The sequence below is a fragment of the Lipophrys pholis genome (assembly GCF_963383615.2).
Source record: "Lipophrys pholis genome assembly, chromosome: 20".
Classification (NCBI taxonomy): Eukaryota; Metazoa; Chordata; class Actinopteri; order Blenniiformes; family Blenniidae; genus Lipophrys; species Lipophrys pholis.
The window spans coordinates 7704894-7729376 of NC_137648.1; the positions used below are offsets into that span (position 1 = coordinate 7704894).

At 39.7% G+C, this 24483-nt stretch overlaps 1 protein-coding gene across 1 annotated transcript in view; it reads right to left on the minus strand.

Moving 5' to 3' along the window:
• The window catches only part of cntnap2a (contactin associated protein 2a), a 327533-nt gene that overhangs the window by 165681 nt on the left and 137369 nt on the right, over positions 1 to 24483 (minus strand). The window contains exon 3 of the mRNA XM_080489327.1: positions 18199 to 18392. Coding sequence (XP_080345453.1) covers positions 18199 to 18392 — 194 coding nt within the window. The remainder of the gene's footprint in view (positions 1 to 18198; positions 18393 to 24483) is intronic.

A 24483-nucleotide genomic window follows, 5' to 3' on the forward strand; every position in this document is an offset into this window, starting at 1 on the left:
CCTTTCCCCTTGTCTCCTCCTGCTTGGTATCTCTTCCTTCACTTGATTCGGCACATCATGGCGAGAACCTCTAACGATCCACTAATCCACCTCACCACAGTGCCGAAACAATTTTAATTTCTGTACTTTCCCATCCTCTCTGAAATAAACATACACACCTCAAGACTTCCTCAAGCTGTGCTTCCACACACATACGCACAGCACAGTTGGCACAAAGCACCGGGGAGATGCATCATTAATAGCCTGGCAGGTAACGAGACAAGAGCAAGACGCTAGACAGCCATGTGTTATTCCAGATAAGACATGGTGTGGGGAGGGCAAAGGATGAGAGTCGGGGGGGAAACTGTGCTCAGACGGTCTGCTTTGAGCTGACTCCTCAGTGACCTGAGTATGTACCCCTGAAGATACGCTATCTGCAAAGGAGGAGATGGTCAAGAGTTCACAGTGAGCTCAAAGCTACTGAACTTCCACAGTATCCAGGGAGAGGACACGAGGTGACCCATCTTTCTATTTCCACTGTGCCTTTCCTTCACTTTCATTTTTTTAATCTTTATTTAGCCCACAAAGGTTAAGTGAAAATACAAACACTTTTTATTAGTGCCCTGCTTCAATTTCACACAGCTTCACATGACTCACCGGGGAGCCCTACAGTATCCCATAAAGCTTCAATGCTCTGCAGGTGCACAGGCCCAGATGATCTGGGTTAAGTGACTTGCTCAAGGGTACATATGCTATTTTTGAAAGAGGGCAGTGTGAAGGTATTCAAAAAGTATCATATTTTTCCAGAGAACGAAAACCATCATGATGTCTCATCATGTTGGCAAAAAGTTCTTAGATATCTGGTGGGCATGTAGCACACACCTTTAGGTGCCCTTAAAGGTATGTGGTACATTTCTCTGCTGCAAAGATTGACAATTGATCAGTCACAATTAAAACAAGAGGGTACTCAGTAAGGGCATATTTACCTGGCAAGAATATCATGCTGAAAAATAAATAACTTCTTCATTATCCCATCATATGTTACACTGCAAATTATTCTACTGCAATTCATCACAGTGAGTTATCCAACCAACCAACCAACCAACCAACCAACAGCAAAAACAAAAAAAACTTTCTGACTAGTTGGAAGGTCAAGTACATTTGATTTCCATTTTACTTTAAGTTTAACAAATATATTGGAGGACGGTTTTGAAAAGACAGTTTAACAAATAAATAAAACAAAAGAGTATCCACTCTGATAAAACTTATGCGAGCGCAGGGAGCATTTCCTGGGAGAATAAAGAGATGACCCCTTAATATAGCCATCTTTAATACAGCTTAATCCAATTGAGGCAAGAAGAACCAATCCCAACTGGTGTTGAGGGATAAACAGGGTACATCCTGTAGAGGTCACCAGTCCAACAGAGAGCAAACATATTGAGAGAGACCATCTCATATATTTGTTTTGGGACTGTGGGAGAAACTTGGAGTACCTGGTAAATCCAACACATGCCCCCAAGGTCAGATTTGAACTGGAGAGTGCTAACTGCTACATTACTGTGAAAATAGTAATATCAAATCAATTACTGCCACAAAAATAAAGAAATATAAAGACATGATTTATGCTTCTATAGAGGCAAAACAATCTATTAAGTATGGGTACTCCCCAATATGGCTCACAGTGTTTTGCTCCACTGTGTCCCCAAATCCCCACACACATTAGCCTTCTATCAGTGTCTGCACAGCAATATCCCAAAGAGTGTCCGTGGTAGATTACCTCCAGTAAGTAGTTACTTTGCAAAGGTTAACTTAAAACAAAGAATGTGTCAGATATATATATATAGAGAGAGAGAGAGAAAGAGAGAGAGAGAGAGAGAGAGAGAGATAGATAGAGAGTTTATATATACTGACTTTATTGAGACATTCATTTGAATACCACCTATTCACAGTCTGATGACATTCTGTTAGCAGGATAACATCAAGGCACCTTAATACAAGCTGGCAGACTGATATCCATTAATGCATGTCTGCCTGTTGAGGGAAGAAGTTATTTCCAATTAAATACATCATAGTCTGATTATTTTTGGTTTAGTTTGTTACAAACACCATAATTCTATTCATGAAAAAACAAATGAATAAAATAGCAACAAAAATATTCATATAAAACACATTTCATTCGGTCATTCTTTTGAAATAATTTATACTGTCTCTCAGTAGTGAAGTGAAATATATGTCCTTGTAAATATCATTACCTTTAAGGTGTGCAGATATTGGCTTTAGATGTGTGAGCTGTTCTGAACTAAATCCACAGCTAAACATACTTTTCAACTACATGTCAAAACATTAAAAGGGCATCTGAGAGAAAACTTGCAGTTGAAAATGTCCCCAAAATGGAGAAATTACTTTAGTCACCAGGACTCAAGATACCTTGTTGAGAAGTTTATAGTTATTTTTCTTTCGCAGTCACATCTTGAAGAGTCAAGTCATTCTATTTTTATGACACATTTCATTAAACTGATGTTTTTGCTTTGAGGCAAAAGGTAAATAGCAGTCACAGAAATAGTATTTGTATGTTAGAAATAATTGTAATATAAAGGATAATATTAACAATCAGAAAAATGAGAAGCTAAAGATGATAAAAGTGAAGGGGATGGATAAAGACAACGACTAAGAAGAATTAGAAGACGATGAGAAAAAAGAGACACACACAAAGAGAAAGAAAAAAGATCAGGAAGATGGAAAAAAAAAGATGATGAATAAATGAATAAGACAGAGAATAAAAGGACGAAGACAAAGTTGGAGAAGAAGGAGACAAGGAAGACCAAGAGTTTGAAGAATTTGATTGGGTTTGTGTGTGCGTGCATAAACACACACATACATATAAAAAGGCGTACTATCTCAAACCAAAAAACTTTCAAAGGCAGACAGTTTTAATGAAACTTTCAAGGAAAACTCTGTCATAGCTGACTTTGGTTGGCATGGTACAGAGTTCCAGAGAGGAGCACCATAATGGCTGAAGGGACTATAAGCTGGTTCTCAATCCTCCCTCTCATCCTGTGCTCTTTACTGCATGTCTGTCCTTCACTATTCTATTTCCAAAAAGCCTGCGGTTGGGATAAGAAACACAAAAAAGCACAAATATATCGCTTTGCATGCAGACATGCAAGCATGTTAGCGCCTGCAAAGCACCTTGCTATTTAAGCCATTGTGCGAAGTTAAAACCCAATATCAGCCGTAAGCTCAATTCATAGCCTGAAATAAAATAATAATAGAAAAATATATATATATATATTGTATATCTTCTGAGGATTTGGGTGCCTACGTTCAGAAGGCTTCTTTTTGAACAGCCGTCACCTCCACCTTCTTGCCCTTGTCAAGGTGTGTGTGTGTGTGTGTGTGTGTGTGTGTGTGTGTGTGTGTGTGTGTGTGTGTGTGTGTGTGTGTGTGTGTGTGAGAAAGAGCACGGAAAAGAGATAGAAAAGGAAGGAACAAAACCATTTTTTGTCTCAACCCAAAAGCTCCTTTCCATTTTTTTTTATTTCTCTATTGTGTTCATCACACTATTCTGTACTTATCTGTGCTTGGCTGAATGAACAGCTCAATTCAAAGGCATTACTATGCAGGGTGGAGGGCGGAAGGAGGGATAGTGAAGAGAGCAGGAGGATGAAGATGAGGAAAAAGCTGTGGATGCTGAACACCTTGCAAAAGTCTGCTTAGTGAACCATTTAATTCCCTCTGCTCCAAAGTCAAATGATTAAACAGCAAACCACTGAGTAATTGGAAATGTCTGTGTGTCACTGCCTATAGTGTGTGTCGTTATGTCCTACTGTTTAAGGCTGGGTGGGTGTGTGTGTGTGTGTGTGTGTGTGTGTGCGTGTGTGTGTCAACTTAAGAGCTTAGACTTTGACGTTTTGTTTAATCAAGAACTGAAGTAATTTATGGCTATAAATACCACAAAGTGCTTGTGGCAATTTTCTGATATTGGACAGTGTTTTTAAGTGTGTGTGTGTGTGTGTGTGTGTGTGTGTGTGTGTGTGTGCGCGCGCGCACGCATGTGCAAGCTTCTTTGAATTTGTGCATCTCTGTCCACAATCTTCAGTCTAAGATGAATATACATTTATGATACTTACAGGTTGATGAACTACTTGGAAAATGTAGTAATATATAAACATTGTGTGCTGTATTTGGGAATGTTTGGTAGATCCACTCTGAAAAGTTTTTATGCTTTTTTTTTTTCATATTCCTTTCAGAATGTGCATAAGATTTTGGAATATTAAAAAGACTGAACATTTTGCGTTGATAAAGTGAGTAAAGAGAACCTTGGATGGGAATCAACAAAGCGCAAAGCTGTCACATGATTTTTAGCAAACCACGAGATCAGTGGAAGGAGAGCAATGAGAGAAAACTTGCCTTGGAAAACAAAAATAATGAGGGAAGCTGAGAGCCAGCCAGTCTCCATGCTGGCCATTTGGAACACCAGGGCTGTTGTCATTCAGGAAACAACAAGCCAATCACTTTACTGCAGCTGGTCAACAAATACCCCTGCGGTCTGCACACACATACACACAGCGCTCAGCATGTAAACAAGATACACATGCATTTTTGCATGCTTGTGCCCATACGCACACTCTGGCAAGCATCGACACACATACATTTGCACCCATTATCTAAGTGCTCAACAGCTCTCCCTCGTTACCACTCTTCACTCACTTGCTAATTCTCCCTGGCTGCATGCTTTTCATTTCCTGAATGCGCATCTGTCCTTTCTGTCTGTGTTTGTGAAAATCTGCGAGTGTATGTGTGTCTCTGTTCTGACAGCTAGAGACGAGCCTTTCCAGAGAACAGATCTCCAGATACTGAGAAACAACAAGTGAAAGCTATTTTCTGGCATTTGCTTGTTGCTGCCGGATCCTTTTGTTAGTCCAGACCAGAGTCAAGGCCATTGTGCATGTGTGTGCGTGGTTTTGTGTGTGTTCCTTCTGAGCAGGCAGGGGAAATCATTCCGGCCTGGTCTGGTCTTTTGTTTTTATTGACAAGTGCACGGGACAAAACAGAAGGGCCATAGAGAAATTTGTGTTTCTCTGAAGCTCTGCGGATTATTGTTTGTCCGGGCATGTGTGTTTACTGTGGCCAAAAAATATACAAAAAAATAGGGCAAACTGTACTCACTCTTAATTTAAAACATGACTCAACTATTTTCGACTAATTCAGAGAAAATCAGTGAGGTTCTAAACCTCTTTATCCAACCCAGGGTGGCTTGGACACAAGAGACAATCTCAGTTCCAGGTGAGCAATTGCAGAATACGCCTTATGTACACACTGAGATAAACACAGAGCCTTTATGTCAAACGCATCATCTTTTTGTAATGTGGGAGAAAACAGGAGTTCCCAGAGAAACCCAAAAAATGTGTGTACAGGGAGAGCATCAGAGATCCAGAAAAGCCTCAAAACTCGCCCTGGACTTGAACCAGCGACATTGTAACCGTGAGGCAATGGTGATAACAACTACGACTACTACTGCGCAGCCCCTGGAAGTAATACTGGTTTGTTTATGGGTTATCTCCTCCGACATGAATGCATCTTGAGGGCCATTTAGACAATATTAGCATTTTCAAGACCTGTGACAAATTTAAATCTTCTCGCATCGTATTGTTGAAGGCATGCACACCAAAGTTAGTGTGATGAATGAATTCACTTCAGTGGCACGTTTACATGTAGTTAAGGCCGTCGCGCAATGGAACATTGAGGCCACGTAATCTCTGCATGTCCACTGACACTAATTCCCTACAATTCCTAAACCATGAACCAAAGTATTGTTGACTTGGCACAGTTAGTTTTATGATGTCAGGTATCTCACAAGAAAAACAAACCAAAAAAAAAAAAAGCTAAATATTGCTTTCAAGTGGTGCTTAAACCAAAAACCCTCACAGTTTTGAAAGCACTCCTTGTTAAGGCCCGGATTTTGTTTGCTCCGCATGCAACATTTATGTCTTTTGCAAGTCACGTACTTGTTTACGTGATGAAGTGCACCACTTGTGGTTGTTTTTGCAGAGAGTAAAATACATTTCATCCTCGTGCTAGAGAACTGTCAACTTCTGGAGTGCCAGTTCTATGTAGAAAAAAAATAAAGAAATAAAAAGTACGATAACACCTCTGTCTGCAGAATCAGCTGTTCTTGACAGAAAAATATGGCCCCAATGGAAGAGATTCTTCTTCACTTGCTGTCAGAATTTAAATTCTGGGTACACAGGCAATCGAGTCTACCACGAGGGGTGAAGACCAAAACCAACTTCCGCTGCAGGCACAAGCTAAATGAATTTTTTAATGGGATGTCCAGCTCCAAATGCGCTGAATGACGAACTCAAACTGTGTCATTTTCTGTAATGGTTACTGTAATGTTTTGGGACTTTTACCATCTCTTCTCAATTGGCTTGACTGTCTGCTGTCTCTTATTAGTACATGGAAGCATGCACATCTTTATCAGCAGTAACCAAAAACATTCAGTAACTTTTGATCCTGTACTCCTTCTCCTGTGACCTCACATGGTTTCTTGTTTTCCGTCTTGAGGAAAGTAAAAGGAGGCAAAGAGAGCTTGAACTCGACTACATTTTCTGCACGTTTTGTTATAACTGTATGTCTGTCTGTTGCTCACTGCACCGTCATTGATTTGTGCATATAAAAGACTTTGATATGCGATTTGTGCGCTTTCCCAGCACATTTTAAACCATTTCACTGGAGACAGCATCCTATTATATGCCTTTGTATCAGTTATAGCTCTGCCAGAATAAGTTCAGACTCTCATTACCTGCCCTCACCTTTTAAAAGGAGTTACCAGAGAACTGGTGACAAAGGGAAATTCAATCTTTTCCTACTTTCACGAACATCATTAGGAGGAAAATGGAGGGCTGCTTCAAGAACATTTTATGCCAATAAGTAATGCAATTAAAAGAAAAAAAAAAGCTTGACTGAAGGTCCAGAAACATTTTAGTATCACGCTTTCCTCAGTATACTTCTCACTAAATTCTCATATTAGCATGACCCACACTGACGTGCCTGCACACATGCCGTGTGGATACACTCACTGAGGGAAAGAATACAGTTTTAAGAGCCCATTACTCAGGCTGTGAACATTTGGCACCTTCTCTCCCCTCTGCTCACCAGGGACCAACACTGATGGAGTGAAGACTGCCTCCATTGCTCTGCTATAAAACTCCACACGCCACATGGAGCCCAGTTGTGTGTGAGTTCCCTCTACACCTGCAAAGTGACTCTTATAATGTGTGTGCATGGATGTGTGTGTGTGCAGGCATAATGTTAGCGGGGGCCTAAATTTTCACACCTTCATGTTCCGACTCCTTCCTGTGCCTCACAAATCTGCGCGCTCAAAACTTTGACATTACGAGTAAAACCCAGGAGAACCATTTGGAAAGAGGCAAGTTCTGTTCAGTAAAATGACTCAGATAGATGCGAGTAATCAGCAACAACCTTGTGAACTACATAAAAAAAGGTTTGACTTTGTAGAAGTTACCGGGACACCTGCAAGTCTTCCTCGGTGAGTGTCCCCAGCATGGCGCAAAGCCTGGAACAACGTAAGCCCGTGTGACGTCCATCCCCTCACTAGTGGGCACCAGAAATATTTTTTGCTTAAACCACTTTGTGTTTTATTGCTGAACCATCATGTGTCCCCCTACCACAAGTGAAGGTTACAGAGTCACCAGACAGCGGTCTATATGTGTATATATATATATATATATATATATATATATATATATATATATATATATATATATATTGACGACAATGAAATTCATCGCCCCTATACTTAACCTTTTTGTTTTTTTTAATTATTCTCCTCATTCCATAAATGTAATTGTTTTAATGATACCATTTGATCTATTTTCATATATTGGAAATACCATTCTTGTTGGTGTTAATATCAGTATTATTACATATTAGACCATTTTTTTGTTTATTCCTTTCTTGATCTATTATAAACTGTTTCCATTATTTAAAAAAAAAAAGTTTACATTGCACTGTGACCCACAATCTCATACTCTCGTATCTCGTATTAATTTTATTGTTTGTACAGTTAGAACATGTTCCTTGTAAATTGCCAATTTCTCATATTTTCTGTATAATAATAATGAATACTAAGACAATTAATAAAAAAAAATTAAAAGTCTTGGAAACTTGTATGGTTATTATATGTGAGTTTTCATAGAACTTTTTAATGTAGTATCAAATACACTAGTTACAATGCATTCTTTTTCCTACATTTTTACATCTAACACTTTGTCTCAAGTTGTTTGGAATTGGGGTTTTACAATGTTCACTTTAATGACAGAAATTAAAAAAAAAAAAACATTCATAAGAGCCATTTAAACTGGACCAAAGGAAATGATCTACTGAGAAAAATTTGAATTCATCGTCCTCATTATTCACTCCCAGCAACTTTTAATTTCCACGCTCAGCTCTTTATCTGGAAAGAAGTAAAGTGAGCTGATGTTCTTATGAAGTCTGCAACCAATCAAGATACAGGGTGAACAATTAGGAGCAATTTAATTTCAGAGTGTGTGTGTGTGTGTGTGTGTGTGTGTGTGTGTGTGTGTGTGTGTGTGTGTGTGTGTGTGTGTGTGTGTGTGTGTGTGTGTGTTAGGATTCACATTCAAAGCATCGTTGTGGTATATATAAACACCCACATCAAACTGAATGCCACATTAATATCAAATGAGTGCACCTCATTTCCTCTGACGTGTCTGGATCCCTTTGATCAGCTGGCGCATGTTTGATCGGGAGATTTGGATCATCTGAGTCCCGACGCATTGCTTATCGTCTTGGAAAATTCTGGCACGAGTTCAGTGACGCATGGTGGATTCCATAATTTCCGTTTAAGGGTTTGTGATGGAATCATGTTCAGAGCAAGTGACAATCAGCGAGACAATATGTGCTGGAGGACCTCCCATGAGCTCAACAAGGACTAGTTGTTTTTCACGTTACCGGGAAAAGCAACAATCTTTCATTTTTAGAGCAAATTACCTTAATAGTAATTTGATCATGACTACAAGGACGGGGTCGCAGCACTACTTTCACAAAACCTCTAATGGTGGCCATGCATCTTCACAACACAGCGTGTGGATGAGGGTTTGGGCGTAATACAGGGCTGGTTTAAGTGATTTATGAATGTTGCGGTGAAAATGTAGCTTCGTTCAAACAGCCAAGGCTTCGTGCAAAATCTGGTTAGATTGCACAGTTATAATTAGAACAGGGAACAAAGTCTTATGTCTGTGTTTACACATCTATACGCTGTCTTTTCCTGGATGTGCCAGTGCTGCCAACACATTCTCTTCATATATATTTCCCACTTGTAATAATAAAGGTCTTAAGAAAAAAAAAGAAACTTTTCTTGAAAATATGCCTACAATGTGGCACCTTCAAATACATGACGCAATACACAATAAAACAAATACATGAGATATTATGGCAGCTGTCCTGCTGGGATGTGACGCACCCCTCCCGATCACTCGGTAACAAGTTGACATTTAGCAAGCTGTGGATATGTCAGCTAAATATAAATATATGGAGGGGGCACAAGCCAGGTATGCTGTGTTCTTCACGTCACCCCAGAAAAACCCTTGGTACACTGGAAAAATTAACCCATAAAAACTACTCTCTACCACTATATTGTATTGTGTTTAATGTCAGTTAAAATTAAACCAGATAAAACTTCTTCAATCATTTAATAGCCAAGTAGTGAAGGCGCACACCATGTAATTGCAATGTTTTTATGTGACTCCAGTCAGCTAGAAAGTCCTGCATGTTAAATACCTTTTTTTTTTTTTCCTTTCTCTCATCTTTCCTGCTCTGGCGTTGTCACAGTCCAGTGGGAAGATTAAAAAAAAGTTACATTTGTGTTAGATTGTGAATATAAAGACGCAATAAAGAATACTGTGTATTACATTCTTGTATTTCTGACTAAGTTTAAGACCTAATTTCACACAAGGGGCCTGTACTCTACCCTTATGAGCCCATTTATACATATATTTGCAAGACATTTTGAGTATTTCTTTTTATGTGTGCCTCCCAGACAAATAACTTTCCCCCCCCTTTGTTTCACTGGTGCCCGTTGCTTTAGTGGCTTCTTTCTGGTCTCTTGCGCTAATGTTTCCTCACTCTCGTCTCCCTCCTAATGTAAGCCCCCCTCTTGATTAAAGTGCCTGCCGACAGCCTAAAATGTAAATGTAAATGTATGCAGCACTTGATGTCTGTATTTAATCAGATGCAGAAATGTGGGGGGACCATTTAAGCCTTTCAGCAGGAAAATCACTTAAGTTCAAAAAGTCAGCACTTTGTTTTTATCTCCCTCTTTGTGGTTCTTTCTGTGAAATATTACTGGAAAATAAATCATGTTGCAGTGAAAGTGAAAACCAGGGATGGGAAGTTACTACTTAAACTGTAAGAGGTTTTAGAAACTTAAATACAAGTGAATTATTTCCAATTTCAAGAGGCCAGTTATCGTCTTTCATAATGGAACAAAATTAAACATTTTGTGTTTGTTCTTCCATTAAACCGAAATCGTTTTTTTGTGACACTGGCTTGCTTGTTCAAGACACTCACTCATTTTATTTGTTTTGGTAAACTGATGGGGGCATTTTTAATTCAGCTGGCAAATGGATTAAATTGGAATCGGTTTAATTGTTAAGATATAATCTCTGGAGGCAAACGTTGTCGCTTGGTTGCAAAAATTAGCTTTAATCAAACACTGTTGGTAGGGAATGCTTATTGTATTACTACCTTCTATTTGTTTTCTCAAATCTACATTTGCTTCATTAACAAGCCTATTGGACTTGAAGACAATTGAGGTGGCTCCAAGGCACCGAGCAGCACACAGACAAAGAAATGTGAAATAAATATCAGGCTGACACGCGGAGAAAGGTAGGCAGACAGAGAGAGAATGCCGTCCACTGGTGCATAAATCCAGGTGCATGATTTATCAGTGCATGCTCTGCAGCTTCAGAAACTGAATTAGTCTTTACCACTGAGACACAGACACTTCACCATTCATTTACCTGACGAACCACAGTCTAGCAGCTCTGCCCTCTCGGGGGCACACATACACATTCGTTAACATTTGCACAAAGGAGAGTGCAGCAGCACCAACACCGATGCTTCCACACGAACTTGCACATAACCCATTTCAACATCATTAGGTTCAGTTTATATACAGCCTATAGCATTGGGAGTGGTACAAAAAATCCCCAACGTGTTACATCATCACACCTCCTGCCCCCCACCCTCCTTTATTTCGCAAAATTTTGCCGGTGAATACTTGAGCAATGGGCTATAAGTACAGATTTGCAGATGTACAACATAATGAGGTTTTGTCACCAGTGTTAAATCTTCTATAATCTTGTTTCAAATGATTTTAGGTTCATACGGACTCATTACAAGTGAAGAGGTCAAAACACATGATATCCTGTGTCTCTAATCATGTCGAATCGGGATCAGTTTAATGGACTATTAGTGTAGTGCTGTCAGTGAGGGAGAGGGTAAAAAGGTCAATTGATTTCACTCACATATTTTGAACTTGACTGCTTCAGCGGTCTTATGAGGCTTTTATAGTCAACCTTTTTTTTTTTTTTTATACACAGTAGTTCACACACTTACACACTAATAGTGAACAGCTCTCGTGTGCTGTGTTTTCACCATTTGTAGCCAGTCCGTGGTCCAATGTCTTACGAAGCAATTAAAGACCCACCTTTTTTATTTTTTTGTTCACTGTAAAGCACTTTGTGACGATTTAGCCTCTTGAAAAGTACTATATAATAGTACTGGGGTCATATCATACTTCTATACTTTTCATTGCTTAAAATGCACATTTCTGCCTCTGTCATTATTCTGTCTTTTATAAAAACCTTTGTACTATCACCCCAGTTGCCCATTTCAGTGTCTAAAGTCTAGCAGTCAAGCCTCCTCAGAGCCTCTATGCCTCACTTTCCCCTTTCTGTTGCTCGTCTTGGTTGGAAAACCACAGTATAATTCAAACATTGACTCTTTTTGGAGTAGTGTCTGCACCTTGTTTTGGTCAAAACTAAAGCTCCAACAACACCATTCGCAGCAGTTTAAATAAGGCACATTGAATGGACAAATTGACAGATCTTGTCTAAAGTTATCCAACAGGTAACGGCGGGCAGCAACCTGAGGATCTTTCTAAGAGCACTGCTTGTTGACAATGGCAAAACTGTTGTACGCAGGGTCAGTCTATCAAAGGAGGGTTTCTCCTTGTTGATCCTTCATAGCCTGCCAACACACCAGGGGGAAAAAAATAAAAAATGTGTGTGCAACCTACAAGTGAGGATCAAACTGTGGTAAGCCTTGAATTATTTGTCCTGTCAGCTTGTAGCTGACTGCAATTTACTTGCACCACATTTATCTTTATGCTTTGAAATATTAGTGGGGCGTAATGCCACTGGTTAATCTAAAAGGGATTTACTTTATGACGTCAGTTTATAGAAAAAGGTGTAAATTATGTCTTGGTGTTTTTTCCTCACTGTTATTTTGTTCTGAGGAAGATTGATACTGCTCTGAATGTTAGCGAGGTACATTATTCAATCCATTTAAGTCTCTTAAACATTGTCATGTGAGGTGTCTGCCTGTGTAGATTTACTGCTCGCTTTTTTCTTTTTCTTTAGCGATGCTCCTTTTTATTATTATCTCGGAAGGTCTCTAACCTCTAAACTACATCATACATACATAGTGCATTTGTGTGTAACCTTACCACCTCCATATCTGGAGGAAACACAAGCAGATTGAAAATGAAACGCATTAATACTGAAAAATAACACAGAGGAACAGCCAGGATGCAGAAACCCACAGCATGTTTAGGAATTGTTCCCAGACAATTTTTCACAAGTACAGTGAGAAACCATTATTACAATGTCCCCATCTGATGCAGGATCAGCTCAAGATTTCAAGCCGAAGCTTTGCGGTTTTATTGGATACACACATTATGGTAAACTGACCTGGTGTACGTACACCTTCAAGCTCTGCATCCAAATGAATAAACAATTCTGTACCTGCCGGCACTGTGAATGAAAATGATGATAAAAAAGTTTGTGAGGCGAAATAGAGACTTCAGATCTTTAAGTTAATCGAGTTTTAATGTTTATCCAAACATCGTGTGTGTTTGTTCTCTCATGAAGAGTAATATGGAGCACGTTTTTATTTTCATGTTCAGCAAAAGAAAACTACTACTTCTACTCCAACACTGACACTGAGCAAAGAGTTGAAGTTAATTACAATGAACTGACCTATTGTATTCTGTCAGTGAATAAACGTTGAAAGTACAATATGTCTGTATTCTTTGCAGGCTCAGAAGATTCAAATGTCAGTGAGTCTTTTTTTTAAGTACACACAAAACTAGAGATACACTGAGTTGTCAATCCAACTAAACTAAATAAAATCTAGCCCAAAGGGTTTCTCATCAGCATGATGAATCTGTAGCAATTTAATTTAAGTTTGCAAAAAAGTGCTAGCCTCTCAGGCATTGTCCTCTGGTAAAGCAGTTGGTATTCTAATTATCAGTCGTTCATCAGTGTCATTCCAAGTCCTCAGTAGCATATTAGTGTGGCATTACAAACATTATGTTTCACAAAACCAATACCGCAGTTGTCAGGTCTTTGCCAATTATCCTTCACATTGAATTATATACCAGTCAGCCTGCAGCATTGACACGCTTTGGGCAACAGTTGAACTCTCAGCTCGGCAGTGCGAGAGTTAAGTCATCAGTGCAGAATAACGGCAGGAGGTGATTGGTGGCAAAAGGTTCCTGAATAGAACCTTCATGCATAAAAGTGCAGGACAGGTGGTTTTCTGTCTGGGGATCGCTGTGTGAACCTCATCCAGCGGTGAATGGAACTCAGCCGAATGTGATTGAATGGGTTGAAACAGGGCCTGATAGTAGCAGAATGCGCGTGTGTGTGTGTGTGTGTGTGTGTGTGTGTGTGTGTGTGTGTGTGTGTGCGTGTGTGTGAGAGAGACAGAGAGAAACATTAAGTTGGCTTAAGCTCCCTCCCATCCCCACCCGTCCCTTTGATCAATAGCGCTGATTGCTCCAATATTATCACCACTTACACACAAACACACACCAACACTTCACCAAAAATCGCCCAAAGCTGCTCAGAGCCCCGTCTTAATTATCAGCAAGCAGCAGTCAAAGTTTGTGTGTGCATGTGTATATTCATGAAGACTGCCACTATCTCATAGCTGCTGATAAGTAAGAAAGACGCCACACTGAAACAGAGCTCTCCATTTCTGCTTGATACTCTGTGGGTTATTGATGGGATATGCCTGTCCGTAAGATTATTGGCTCTATATTTGTTTACTTAGGCAATAGTTTGAATTACAGTGGCAATAAATAACAGTGACCTCCCCCCTCCAAAAAACTAAATAAACAAAAAAGAAACCAAACAATATATATGTCAAATATCCAGGCAAAGCTCCCAAAAAGTCAGCTGCAGTTACAGAAACACCAAGAAGACAAATGTGTTTTGGTGTATTTGCAGAAATATTAAAAGCAATGAATCAAGGTTAATGGCAGAAGGAAAATGCTTCTGAATAAATAATAGCCTGTAAACAATTATGATCACACACACACACACACACACACACACACACACACACACACACACACACACACACACACACACACACACACACACACACACACACACACACACACACACACACACACACACACACACACACACACTACGGACGCAGCTAGTGTGTGACAAACTATGAAATGACAACAAAATGCACGACAACTATGGCACCTCTATGTCATTTCATTAGCAGGAAACAAAATGTGCTTGTTACCAGTAAATAGTCAATTTGTTCCAATTGTCAGTTGTTTCTTTTATAAAGGTAAAAGCCCTCAATACATTGTAAATGAGAAAATACTGTTTCACTTACAAGTTTGAGAAAAGAGTCAGACTGCTGCAGGTGAAAACTGGAGTCGTTTTCACACTGACCTACTAACCCACTTATCTTAACCCCTGCTTGGTGGGAGGATAATTATTGTGAACGTGTTTAACCAGCATGGGGAGCAGGGTCAGTCGATCTTTGGGTTTTCATATCAGGACAGAATCTCATCTGCAGATGTACGAAAACTGGACACAATAAATGTTGCATTGCTCAGTCATCTCATCGAAAAAGTGAATAAAGATGGTAACAATGCAGCAAAAATAGTCCTGAACTGGAGCCTCTGTTGATCCATGGAGAGGTGGAGATCTGTCTGTAAATTGCAGCTACCATGATTTGATCTTTGTTTAGCCCGCCGTGATCTGTTGCCTTGGCGATGAAGTCATGTATGTTATGAAATCTCAAGTCATACACCAGAGGGCGGGTGAAGCACGTCTCTTTTCAGTTGAACCCTGGTTGCCCAGTGATGTCAAATTTGTCAAATGCCAACAGGTTACTTCAGAGTTAAAATGGTGGAAGCAAATCTTCAGTTTCATTTCTTAACCGTAACATTAATGTGTCAACAGTTGCTTTGTCATGACAGTTATGTGAATGTTTAATTTATAATGAAATATTGACTTTTCCCCCATGTGACATAAAAAATACCAAAACAAAAGACAAGAGACACATTTAAACAGAAGCAAAATAAGCCTTGACTAATAAATTATCTTGAGTAAGTGCATGTCTTACAAAATATATATTTCCTGTTGTTTTGCCAAGTTTACTGCTGCAAAGCATAGTAATATCCAGGCCTGCTATTATCTTGAAAACAGACTCATAAAGCCATCTGTTTGTTTTTACAATCTTGTTATCGTACAAAAAAAAAAAATAATTAATTGAAATGCTTAAATGGCATACTTTACAGACTCAGAGTTAGATTTACTGTAAACATAAGACTGCAGCAAAGAAGTGCTGTGTATTACAAGCAATCTATTTCATAAAAATGCTCTTGTAGACAGACAATTGGCAAAAGGCAAAAATCAAAAACAAAAATGTTCCCTGTCCACCTTCACAAGTAAAAATAAACATGCAAACAAGCTCCCCCTCCCATTTACTTGCAGGGTTGAGCCTTCTCCTGTCTATCTTGGTGGAGCAGCGTTATTCATGACAGGGCTATTCCCGTCCTCTCTTGCTCCATCTGCCATCACCTGTTGCCTTTCACCACACAGCAACTGTGAATAGCGAGGCCCATTAACCCATTAGCTAATGATCACTGATTGTCAGGTGCCTCGCTAAAGTGCTTGCTAACAGAATAGTGAAAGTGATACGTTGTCTTGGCATAATAGACTTACACAATGTAGACAAAGAGAGATTGTCTACTTACGATTCCATTGGAACTAAGTGCTAATGGCTTGTTTCCAAATATAATTGTCTGTGCTGCAGATTCCAGCTGACCCACCAGGGCTTGAACACTCGTGCTGGGAGTGATGGTACATGTGGTAAAAGCTGAGCTGATAAACTGATGAATATTTATTGGCAACTTGCTGTAACACTTGAGTTTTTCTCCCAGACAGAGTTATCTGTTGTGTTTACATGTGGGTGAAAAATAGGCATTTAAGCTTCAATATAAATGACAAAAAAACATTATCTTGCAGAAATATTTTTTTTTTTTTGTCAATTATTTCTCTTTTGACCTGTCCTTCAAACATTGTGAAAACTGGGTGTATTTATCCACTAAAAAAAAACAAGTTATCTACCTGATACTTTTGGAATGGATTATTTTTATTTTTTTTTCAAAAATATTAATGGATTTTAATCACACATTTAGAACTATGCACATCTGGCAAAAGTCAAAGCACACTCATTTTGTCGTTGATTAAAGCTGACCGGGCCATGACTTCATTCACATCGTTCACAGTGTTAATATAGAGCTGAAACTTTTAAGACTATAAAGGAGCTCTTTAATGTAACCAGACCTGAATGTAAGCTTTAAAGGATAAAAGCAACCAATGAATGAGAGTTAAAATATGAGTACTATATTCTTACTTGGTGGCACCAGCAGCAGAGTTTAAACAAGAGATGGGGTAAGAACAATATATTGACCTCACTCAAATGAAGCACGAGTTGCATTTTTACAGTTTAATATAGCTGGACGTTGTGGCTGCTGACCTTTTGAATATATATCTAGATAATCACCCAGTTTCAGATGGAATAGTTGTAATCCCATGACCCTCCCAGGTAGACAGTGGTAAAGGAGACTGGCAGATGGGGGATCGAAGGACAGGACACCCTCAGTCACATGCTGTTTGAACTACGGTGCTGTAATGTTAATAAAACTATCATCACACACCATCTCCTTCCATGGTTTTTGATAGTTAATTCACGTTTTACTATAATGTTGTCTTTTTTTTTTAACGTAGGTTAACGAAGGATAAATTGAAAACACGCCAATTATAACATTATAAGTGCGAAGATCCTTAAAGGCATCTGAAAACACAGAGAAAGTGAAAAAGGCCATGTTTTGTTTACATATGATAATAAACAAGGATTGAAAAAAAAAAAATCAAGGACATAATCTTTGTGAATAATATTTAGTAGACTTAAGGTAGCTTGCATGCGGGTAATAGTGTCAAGTAAACACAGAAGGCTAATGGAAGAAAATCCTTCTAACTTGACTGTCATTATCTAAATTAAAGACCAGGTTCATGGAGGAGAAGAGTTCTGTCTGAAGTTACAAATCTTAGTTTCACGGGTCAAATGCTTTCTTGTGCAGATTGGAAACGAACTGAAAGTTCGTGATAAGGCCACTTTCTTCTAGAATTTCAATCTCCTGTCTCAAGAGTGTGACAGAGAATGCTGCAGAATTTATGGTGACTCTGAATGTATAAGTCAAACCACTACACCTGTAAAACAGTGTAGAGCAACAGTACCAAACCTAAGGCCCTTGGACAAAAAATATAATGAGAGAAACTAGACACATTATCAGTTTTATGAAATTTTTTTTTTCAAATGTCAAACTTTTAAGAATGTAGTTGTACCTATTTTGCATTAAAACTGCAAAAAAAAATTGTATTTACGAGATATAACACCATCTCTTTACTGCTTCAGGCCCATTGAGAAGAAACAAGGATGTATGTGGTCCCTGAGCTTAAATTTAATTCGACCTTTCTGGTTTAGAGCTCATTCTTTTATGACATTGCTGTTAGCGTATCTTCCACCTGAATCCACACAGAAACCAATGTTAGTTTGTCATTCACTCACCCAGATGTTGCCATCTTGATGGTATGGTTTCCAGTTCCTCCCCGTGTCGCTGTAGAGGAGACGGTACTGCGTGGTCCAGTCGGAGCTGCTGTAGCGACCTTGTGTTGCTATGGCGCTCACCTGCTTTCTGGATCCGAGGTCCACCTGCAGCCACTGATAATGATCACTGTCCAGAGGTGACCATCCTCCTGCACCTGCAGAGCAACATTTTATAATGAGTAGGACATCAAAGGTTGTTTTCCTCTAAATCATCTGATTTCACTTCAACAGCGTGAAATAATAGATTTGCCACATGAATAACTGAACAAATGGAGGTTCCTTTTTCTTGACTTATATCTTATTAGCAAAGACAGCTTGTGTTCTGTGCAGCCCTGCTTTCGAGTTCAAGTCAGACACAGAAGAAACAGCGTGGTACTACCATAATGACGCTTCACAAAAGCGAAAGTGCAGTTACAAGGTTAGAGTCCATCTCGTTATTGATGGTCACTGTCCAGCTGAGAGTGGCACAGACATTTGCGCCAAGACAAGCATTGAAGGATTAATGTTTTATTAAGAGCTTTGCTTACAGGGTTAGAGCCTGCCCACTATCAAGACATTTCCTGAGACTGATGAGTGTTCTCCTGTTATTATGAAAGAAGTATTCACTATGCAGTGCAGCAGACACAAGTTTAAGAGGAATTGCATTAGTATGTATGACATTTCAGTGAGGATTCCTCTTTAATACTGGTATGCAAGACATAATGTGACATTTCGCAAATACTGGAGTCTTTACCGTTATCTGTACAGCAAATATGTGCTTAGTTTTCAAATAAAACCCAAATAGCATGAGATGGTGAGCACAGTGACATGTCCGCATCGCAAAACAGAACTCGTACTATTTTCCAATTAATAAATGAATCAAAATGCAGGTATGTTGATGTAATCCACATGAGACAGCCACACATGGCTATTTCTTCCCTATTTCTAGCAAGGGTTCTGCTTTAATACATTCAGCCTTGAGTGCAGATTAAAGTGATATTTTACTTTGGTGGAACATGTCTTTTCATTTTCAGTGAAGACATTTGAGATAGGATAAATTAAATAAACATTTTTTAGGTGTTCTCAAAATGGACAGTGTGGCCAAGGGAAATTACTTGTTTGAACTAGAGAGTGAAATTATTTGACCTCCTCTTTGCTTGTTTTGCATATGGCTTAGAAGGTTGTCAAATGTATCTAAAAACAGCTTGCAAGTTGAAGGTTGTGATATCCTGGAGTAGTATGCTCTGAAGCTGGCAAATGTTCTACCAAGGTGATGCATTGCTTTGAAGAAAATGACTATCTCAGCAAACATCAAAGGGGAGCATTTCAATGCCATTTTCCCATGGCTACCACGATGATGTTTGGAATAAATGGCTGTTTTTTGTTTCCTAATACACTCAGTGGCAGTCAGTGTCCTTGTGGTACCCTGTAAACCTTGTGGCTCTGCCTTCATTGCCACACAAACACTTGCCCCCTTCCACACCTCTCGCTGTCAACCTGAGGCCGGGCCAAACTCTCCTGGACCTGGCTGCTTAAATGAGCCCCAGGTTAAATGGTGCAGAAACCAAAGAGCAAGACATCTGTCCAGCAGAATGGCACAGAAAAAAGCTGGAATAGATTCCACTGACCTAAATTTCATATTCTATCTGCAATTAAAAAAAAAACAGAGAGAGAGGATGAGAGAGAGAGAGAGCAAGAGAGCGAGAAGGAGATGCCGTCAACATTGTATTGCATGTTGGCTACTGTCAAAGCAATCAACCAGAGTAATAGATAGAAAAATCTGCACAACCTGATACTTGAAATAGTGAATTATATTGCGATGAAGTGCAGCAACGATGTATCTGAGCGGCAAACAGCCGAACAGATGACAGAAAGTGACTGTGAGATGATTATCAAGCCGAGCATCGGTAGAAGGGCTGTGAACTGGCCATGTCACCGCCGCTCTCTTTGATGCTCTGTGGCTAACTTCTTCTAAAGGACAGAAATATAGATAAGACAGAGCTCAAGTGACAGGGTGATTGATTTGAAAATGACAGCGAAAAGAGGAAAACAGAAACCTGGAGACAACGTAAGGGCAGGGGAGATACCAAGAAAGTACAAAAGAGTGCGAGAAGAGCACCGAACATAGTGGAGGAGACATGAGAGGTGATAGTCATATGATAAAATAGAGGGTAAGGCGGTTTGCTATGTACCCCCCTGACAAAAATCCTATATCTTATCCAATTACAGAGCCATTACACTCCAGCCCCAGACTTGACAGATAACCAGCCCCCTATCAGTGGAAACGTCAATACCTCAAAAACCCGCAGCAGCAAAGCCATTCCCTCGGGGGGGATAAAACACTATCAAAAGAGGGAAGGGTAGGGTGAGGAGAAAGACAGGGGGGGGGGGGACTGAGAATGGGAGGGGCATGGTGGTAATGATAAGCAAACAAACAGCAACAAATAGGGATTCAAAATGCAAGATGAGCAGACGTTGAACTGGAGGGTAGGACGCTAGGAAACAAAAGATCGAAGGATAGGTCGCAGGAAAAAATGACAAGAAAGTGTGTGGTGGCGTGATGCAAGAGACCAAAGAGGCAGAAAAATGGAAACATAGGAGATGGATGAGGGGATGAGAAAAGGGAGTTATAAGAGAGGATGTTTATGGCTCTGGTCGTGGGGAAGATTGGAGATGTGTGAAGATAGGATGGGGGGGGGGGGATGCAAGAAGGTGAACAATAAGGTCAAAAGTAAAAAGAAAAGGAAGATACTTGGAGAAAGAAGCCATTCAGCTCTAGAAGAGCACACGAGCAGAGAGTTAGATGGCAAGTGTGCTCAAATTTGCATGGAATAGAAAGCAAATATCAGAAAAACCAAGAGGTTGAAGAAGCAAGAAAAAAACTATTATGATATGTATGCACCATAAAAAGTTGAGTGAATTATCTCACTTAAGAGAGCTCCTCATTCGTATTCCTTCAGTAGGTCCAACATCGTCTCTTTTGCTGTCTCAATAAAGTTATACTCATGAGCTCCTCCGACATCAGTTCAACGCTTCTTAGTATAATACAGTGAACTGCTGGACTGCACACTTTTCTGCTCTTTAACCAGTGAAAATCATGAAACAATCAGCAAGTTTGGCTACATTTGTTTTTCTATTCAAAGCTCGTGTGAGTGAATCTGATTTCAGATCGCCCATGCTCTTGACTCTGGAGCTGCACTGCTTCACTGACCACTCTCACATCACTGATGCGAGGTCAGCAGGCGTCCGCACCAAAAATTGCAGTACGTATCACAGTTCCACAACTCAGCTCAACATCATACCTCTCTCTGCTGCACTGGCGTTTACTGAAAATCTGCCAGATTTGCCGTTCGCTGTTTGAAGTCCCTGCCAGACGAAGCCACATGCAGACGGGCAGTGAACTTCAGGCCCTGATCGACAAATGTACAGCGACAAAAATCAGGAACAGGCTCCTTTTCTCACTCTGTTTTTAATCCAGTGCTGTTTTTTTTTTTTTTTAAATAAGGAAATCGAGTTTCTACTGAGTATGAGCCTCTGCATTTTGATGTGCCATTTGTTGTAAAACTGACGTTACAGACTTTTTATTAGCCAATTGTGGAGTGCGTAGAGGTTTTATTATATAGTACCTTCATCAACTTTGTTTTCGTGGTCATTTAGTCTGTGTTGTGGTCTTGTCTGCTTTATCATAATCCTTTCCCTTCTCAGAATCCAATGTTACCTAATTTATGCTCCATCTAGCTCTCGCCTTCCTTTATACTTCCCCATCCCTCAATGCACTTTGTAACATAGCCCCTCCACAGGACTCTGTTGTTTGTTTATGATCTCTTCTCTATGTGTGTCTGTCTGTCATCTTTTGTTTTAATGAGGCTATTTTGGCCAGGCGTTTCAAAATACATAGATAAGAATATGAGAACATATGAGGAAATCAAAAGAGGAAGAAACGGCTTTGGAACAAACAATCGCGCCCCGAATGCTTCCAGTGTGAAAACTAGTTGAGTTGTACTGACTTGCTGTGACCGGGCCAAAAATAAGGAGGCAGTCAAATTCTGTGTAACAATCCCAACTTGGATTAACCACTTTTGTACTGCCGTCCTGCTGGTGTGAGCCTTAATAGGAATGATTATGATGAAAGCACTGAATTTGAACTTCCTGAGTTCTGTCATACTTATCAAACTACAGTTTCAAACATGTCACGACTCTGAAAAGTGGCAACAACAAATGGGAAAAAAAAATTACACTCGCTGAAAACACCAAGAGTGTTTTCTTGTTGTCGTTCTGAACATGGCCGAAAGGGGTAAATGAAAGAACGAGGTGGCTAGGGAAAATGCTGTTGAAGAGACAAGAGGCAGCAGAAGGCAAGTTAGGGTGACAGGGTTCCTGAAAGTAACAGATGGGAATGAGACAGAGAAAGATAAATTGAAAAGTCCAGAGAGACGTACAAGTTCAAAAGATCGTGAAAGTTATGGCAAGCATTTGGGAAAAATCCTCATTGCTAAAAAAAGCCACGAGACAAAAGAGCCATGGGTTAAAGAGCTCGATGTTAGAGGTTAGGGGAAGGAACGAGGGACAAAAAAAATAGAATGGCGTGCGCAAAAGAGAAGCAGAGACCAGAAAAGTGAAGTGGCCAAATGCCATAGATTGGAGGAATCAAGAGCGACTTGGAAAAAGGTGAACAGACAAGAGATGAGAAGGAAGGAGCAGCAAGAGGGGGTGACGAGTGATATATATATATCACTCGTATATATATATATATATATATATATATATATATATATATATATATATATATATATATATATATATATATATATGTGTATGAACAGAGGTGCAGTCAAAGGTGAAAGCCAGAGGGAGAGAGGGGAGAGGCGAGAAAAGGGTTGACAGAATAAAGTAGAAGTGGAGGATGCTCTCAGTGGCAGAGAGGAAGGTAAGGGAGCGAGAACGAGCAAACACGAACACGAGCCAAGTGAGAAGGTGGGGAAAATGGGTGGATAATGGGGAGGGGAGGAGCGTCGGGGGACTGTCACCGTTCTCTCGCCTGTCACACACACAGATGTTCAGGGAGGAGAGACGGAGCAGGAGGAGGAGAGGGGAGAGAACAGGGGAGCAGGGAAGGTCAAAGAAACCACCTCTGCGGGAGAGACAGAGAATCGGAGAAAGGCGAGTAACACGGAGGAAAGAGATCAGGAGATAGAGCTTGGGACAAAGGATGGAGAAGAAGTACTATCATGGAATAGAACACAAGAGAACAAAGGATTGAAAGTGAATCAGGCAAACGTACTGCCCTCCAGCTTTTTCTTCACTTCACAAGTTACTGTAGTGTACCAAATTGTTTCATGAATGTGTGTGTTTGTGTCTGTGCACTTTCAAATTTCTTTGAGAACATTGGGTTGACGTGATAGAAAATGCACTGACAAACAAAAATACAGATCTTAGAAAATTCCTTAATATATTTATTGGTTGAGTGTGATTTCCTGAAAATATTGTCAATTTGTGAATAACTGATGATTGATTAATGGCAGCAATTTGCTAAATACACAAGATCCTGGTTTTTCCAAATGTACTTTCTGTACAACTTTTGCACAAAAGCAGCATAAAATTCAATCAGATATCACACACTAGGGGAATTGACAGGTATCAATGATATGCCATTGTAATTTATCAGGTCACCCTGCAGTGGTTTAAATACAAGAAAGAATTTTATAATAATGTCTTCTCAACTATATATCATTACAATGCATTTAAATTGGGGCCAGTTCCTTTTTCGTGGTTGATGCAGGTATTTCCAGCTATGCAGCCTGTTGCAATTCACACCAATCTACTACCTGAAAGGTACAGTACTTGAGGAAAATGCATTGCTCTTCAGATAAAAGGAACTAACCACAGCTGGAAAAAAAAACTGAGTGGAGTTTTATAAGCTTGCAAAACCAGGTATGCGCTATCTGCGATGACATAGATAACCCAGTATTGTAGCAGCAGTAAATGAACACGCCAAGAATGTGCATTACAACGGAAGCATACTGTTATCCGCTCATTATTGACCCAAAAAGTTCCCCATACACAAATGTTGAAAGGAAACATGAACGTAACTATGATCATTCCTCTGCAGACGCATATGAACAGTTCCTATAAGATCTTTGCTGCACTTACTGTAAAACAATAATGACCACACTATGAACAGACAATGGAAGGCACAAATAGTCATACCGGGAAGTCGGAATGAAGGAAGCATATGTGTGTCAATAATGATTAAGTGACGGTAAGAGA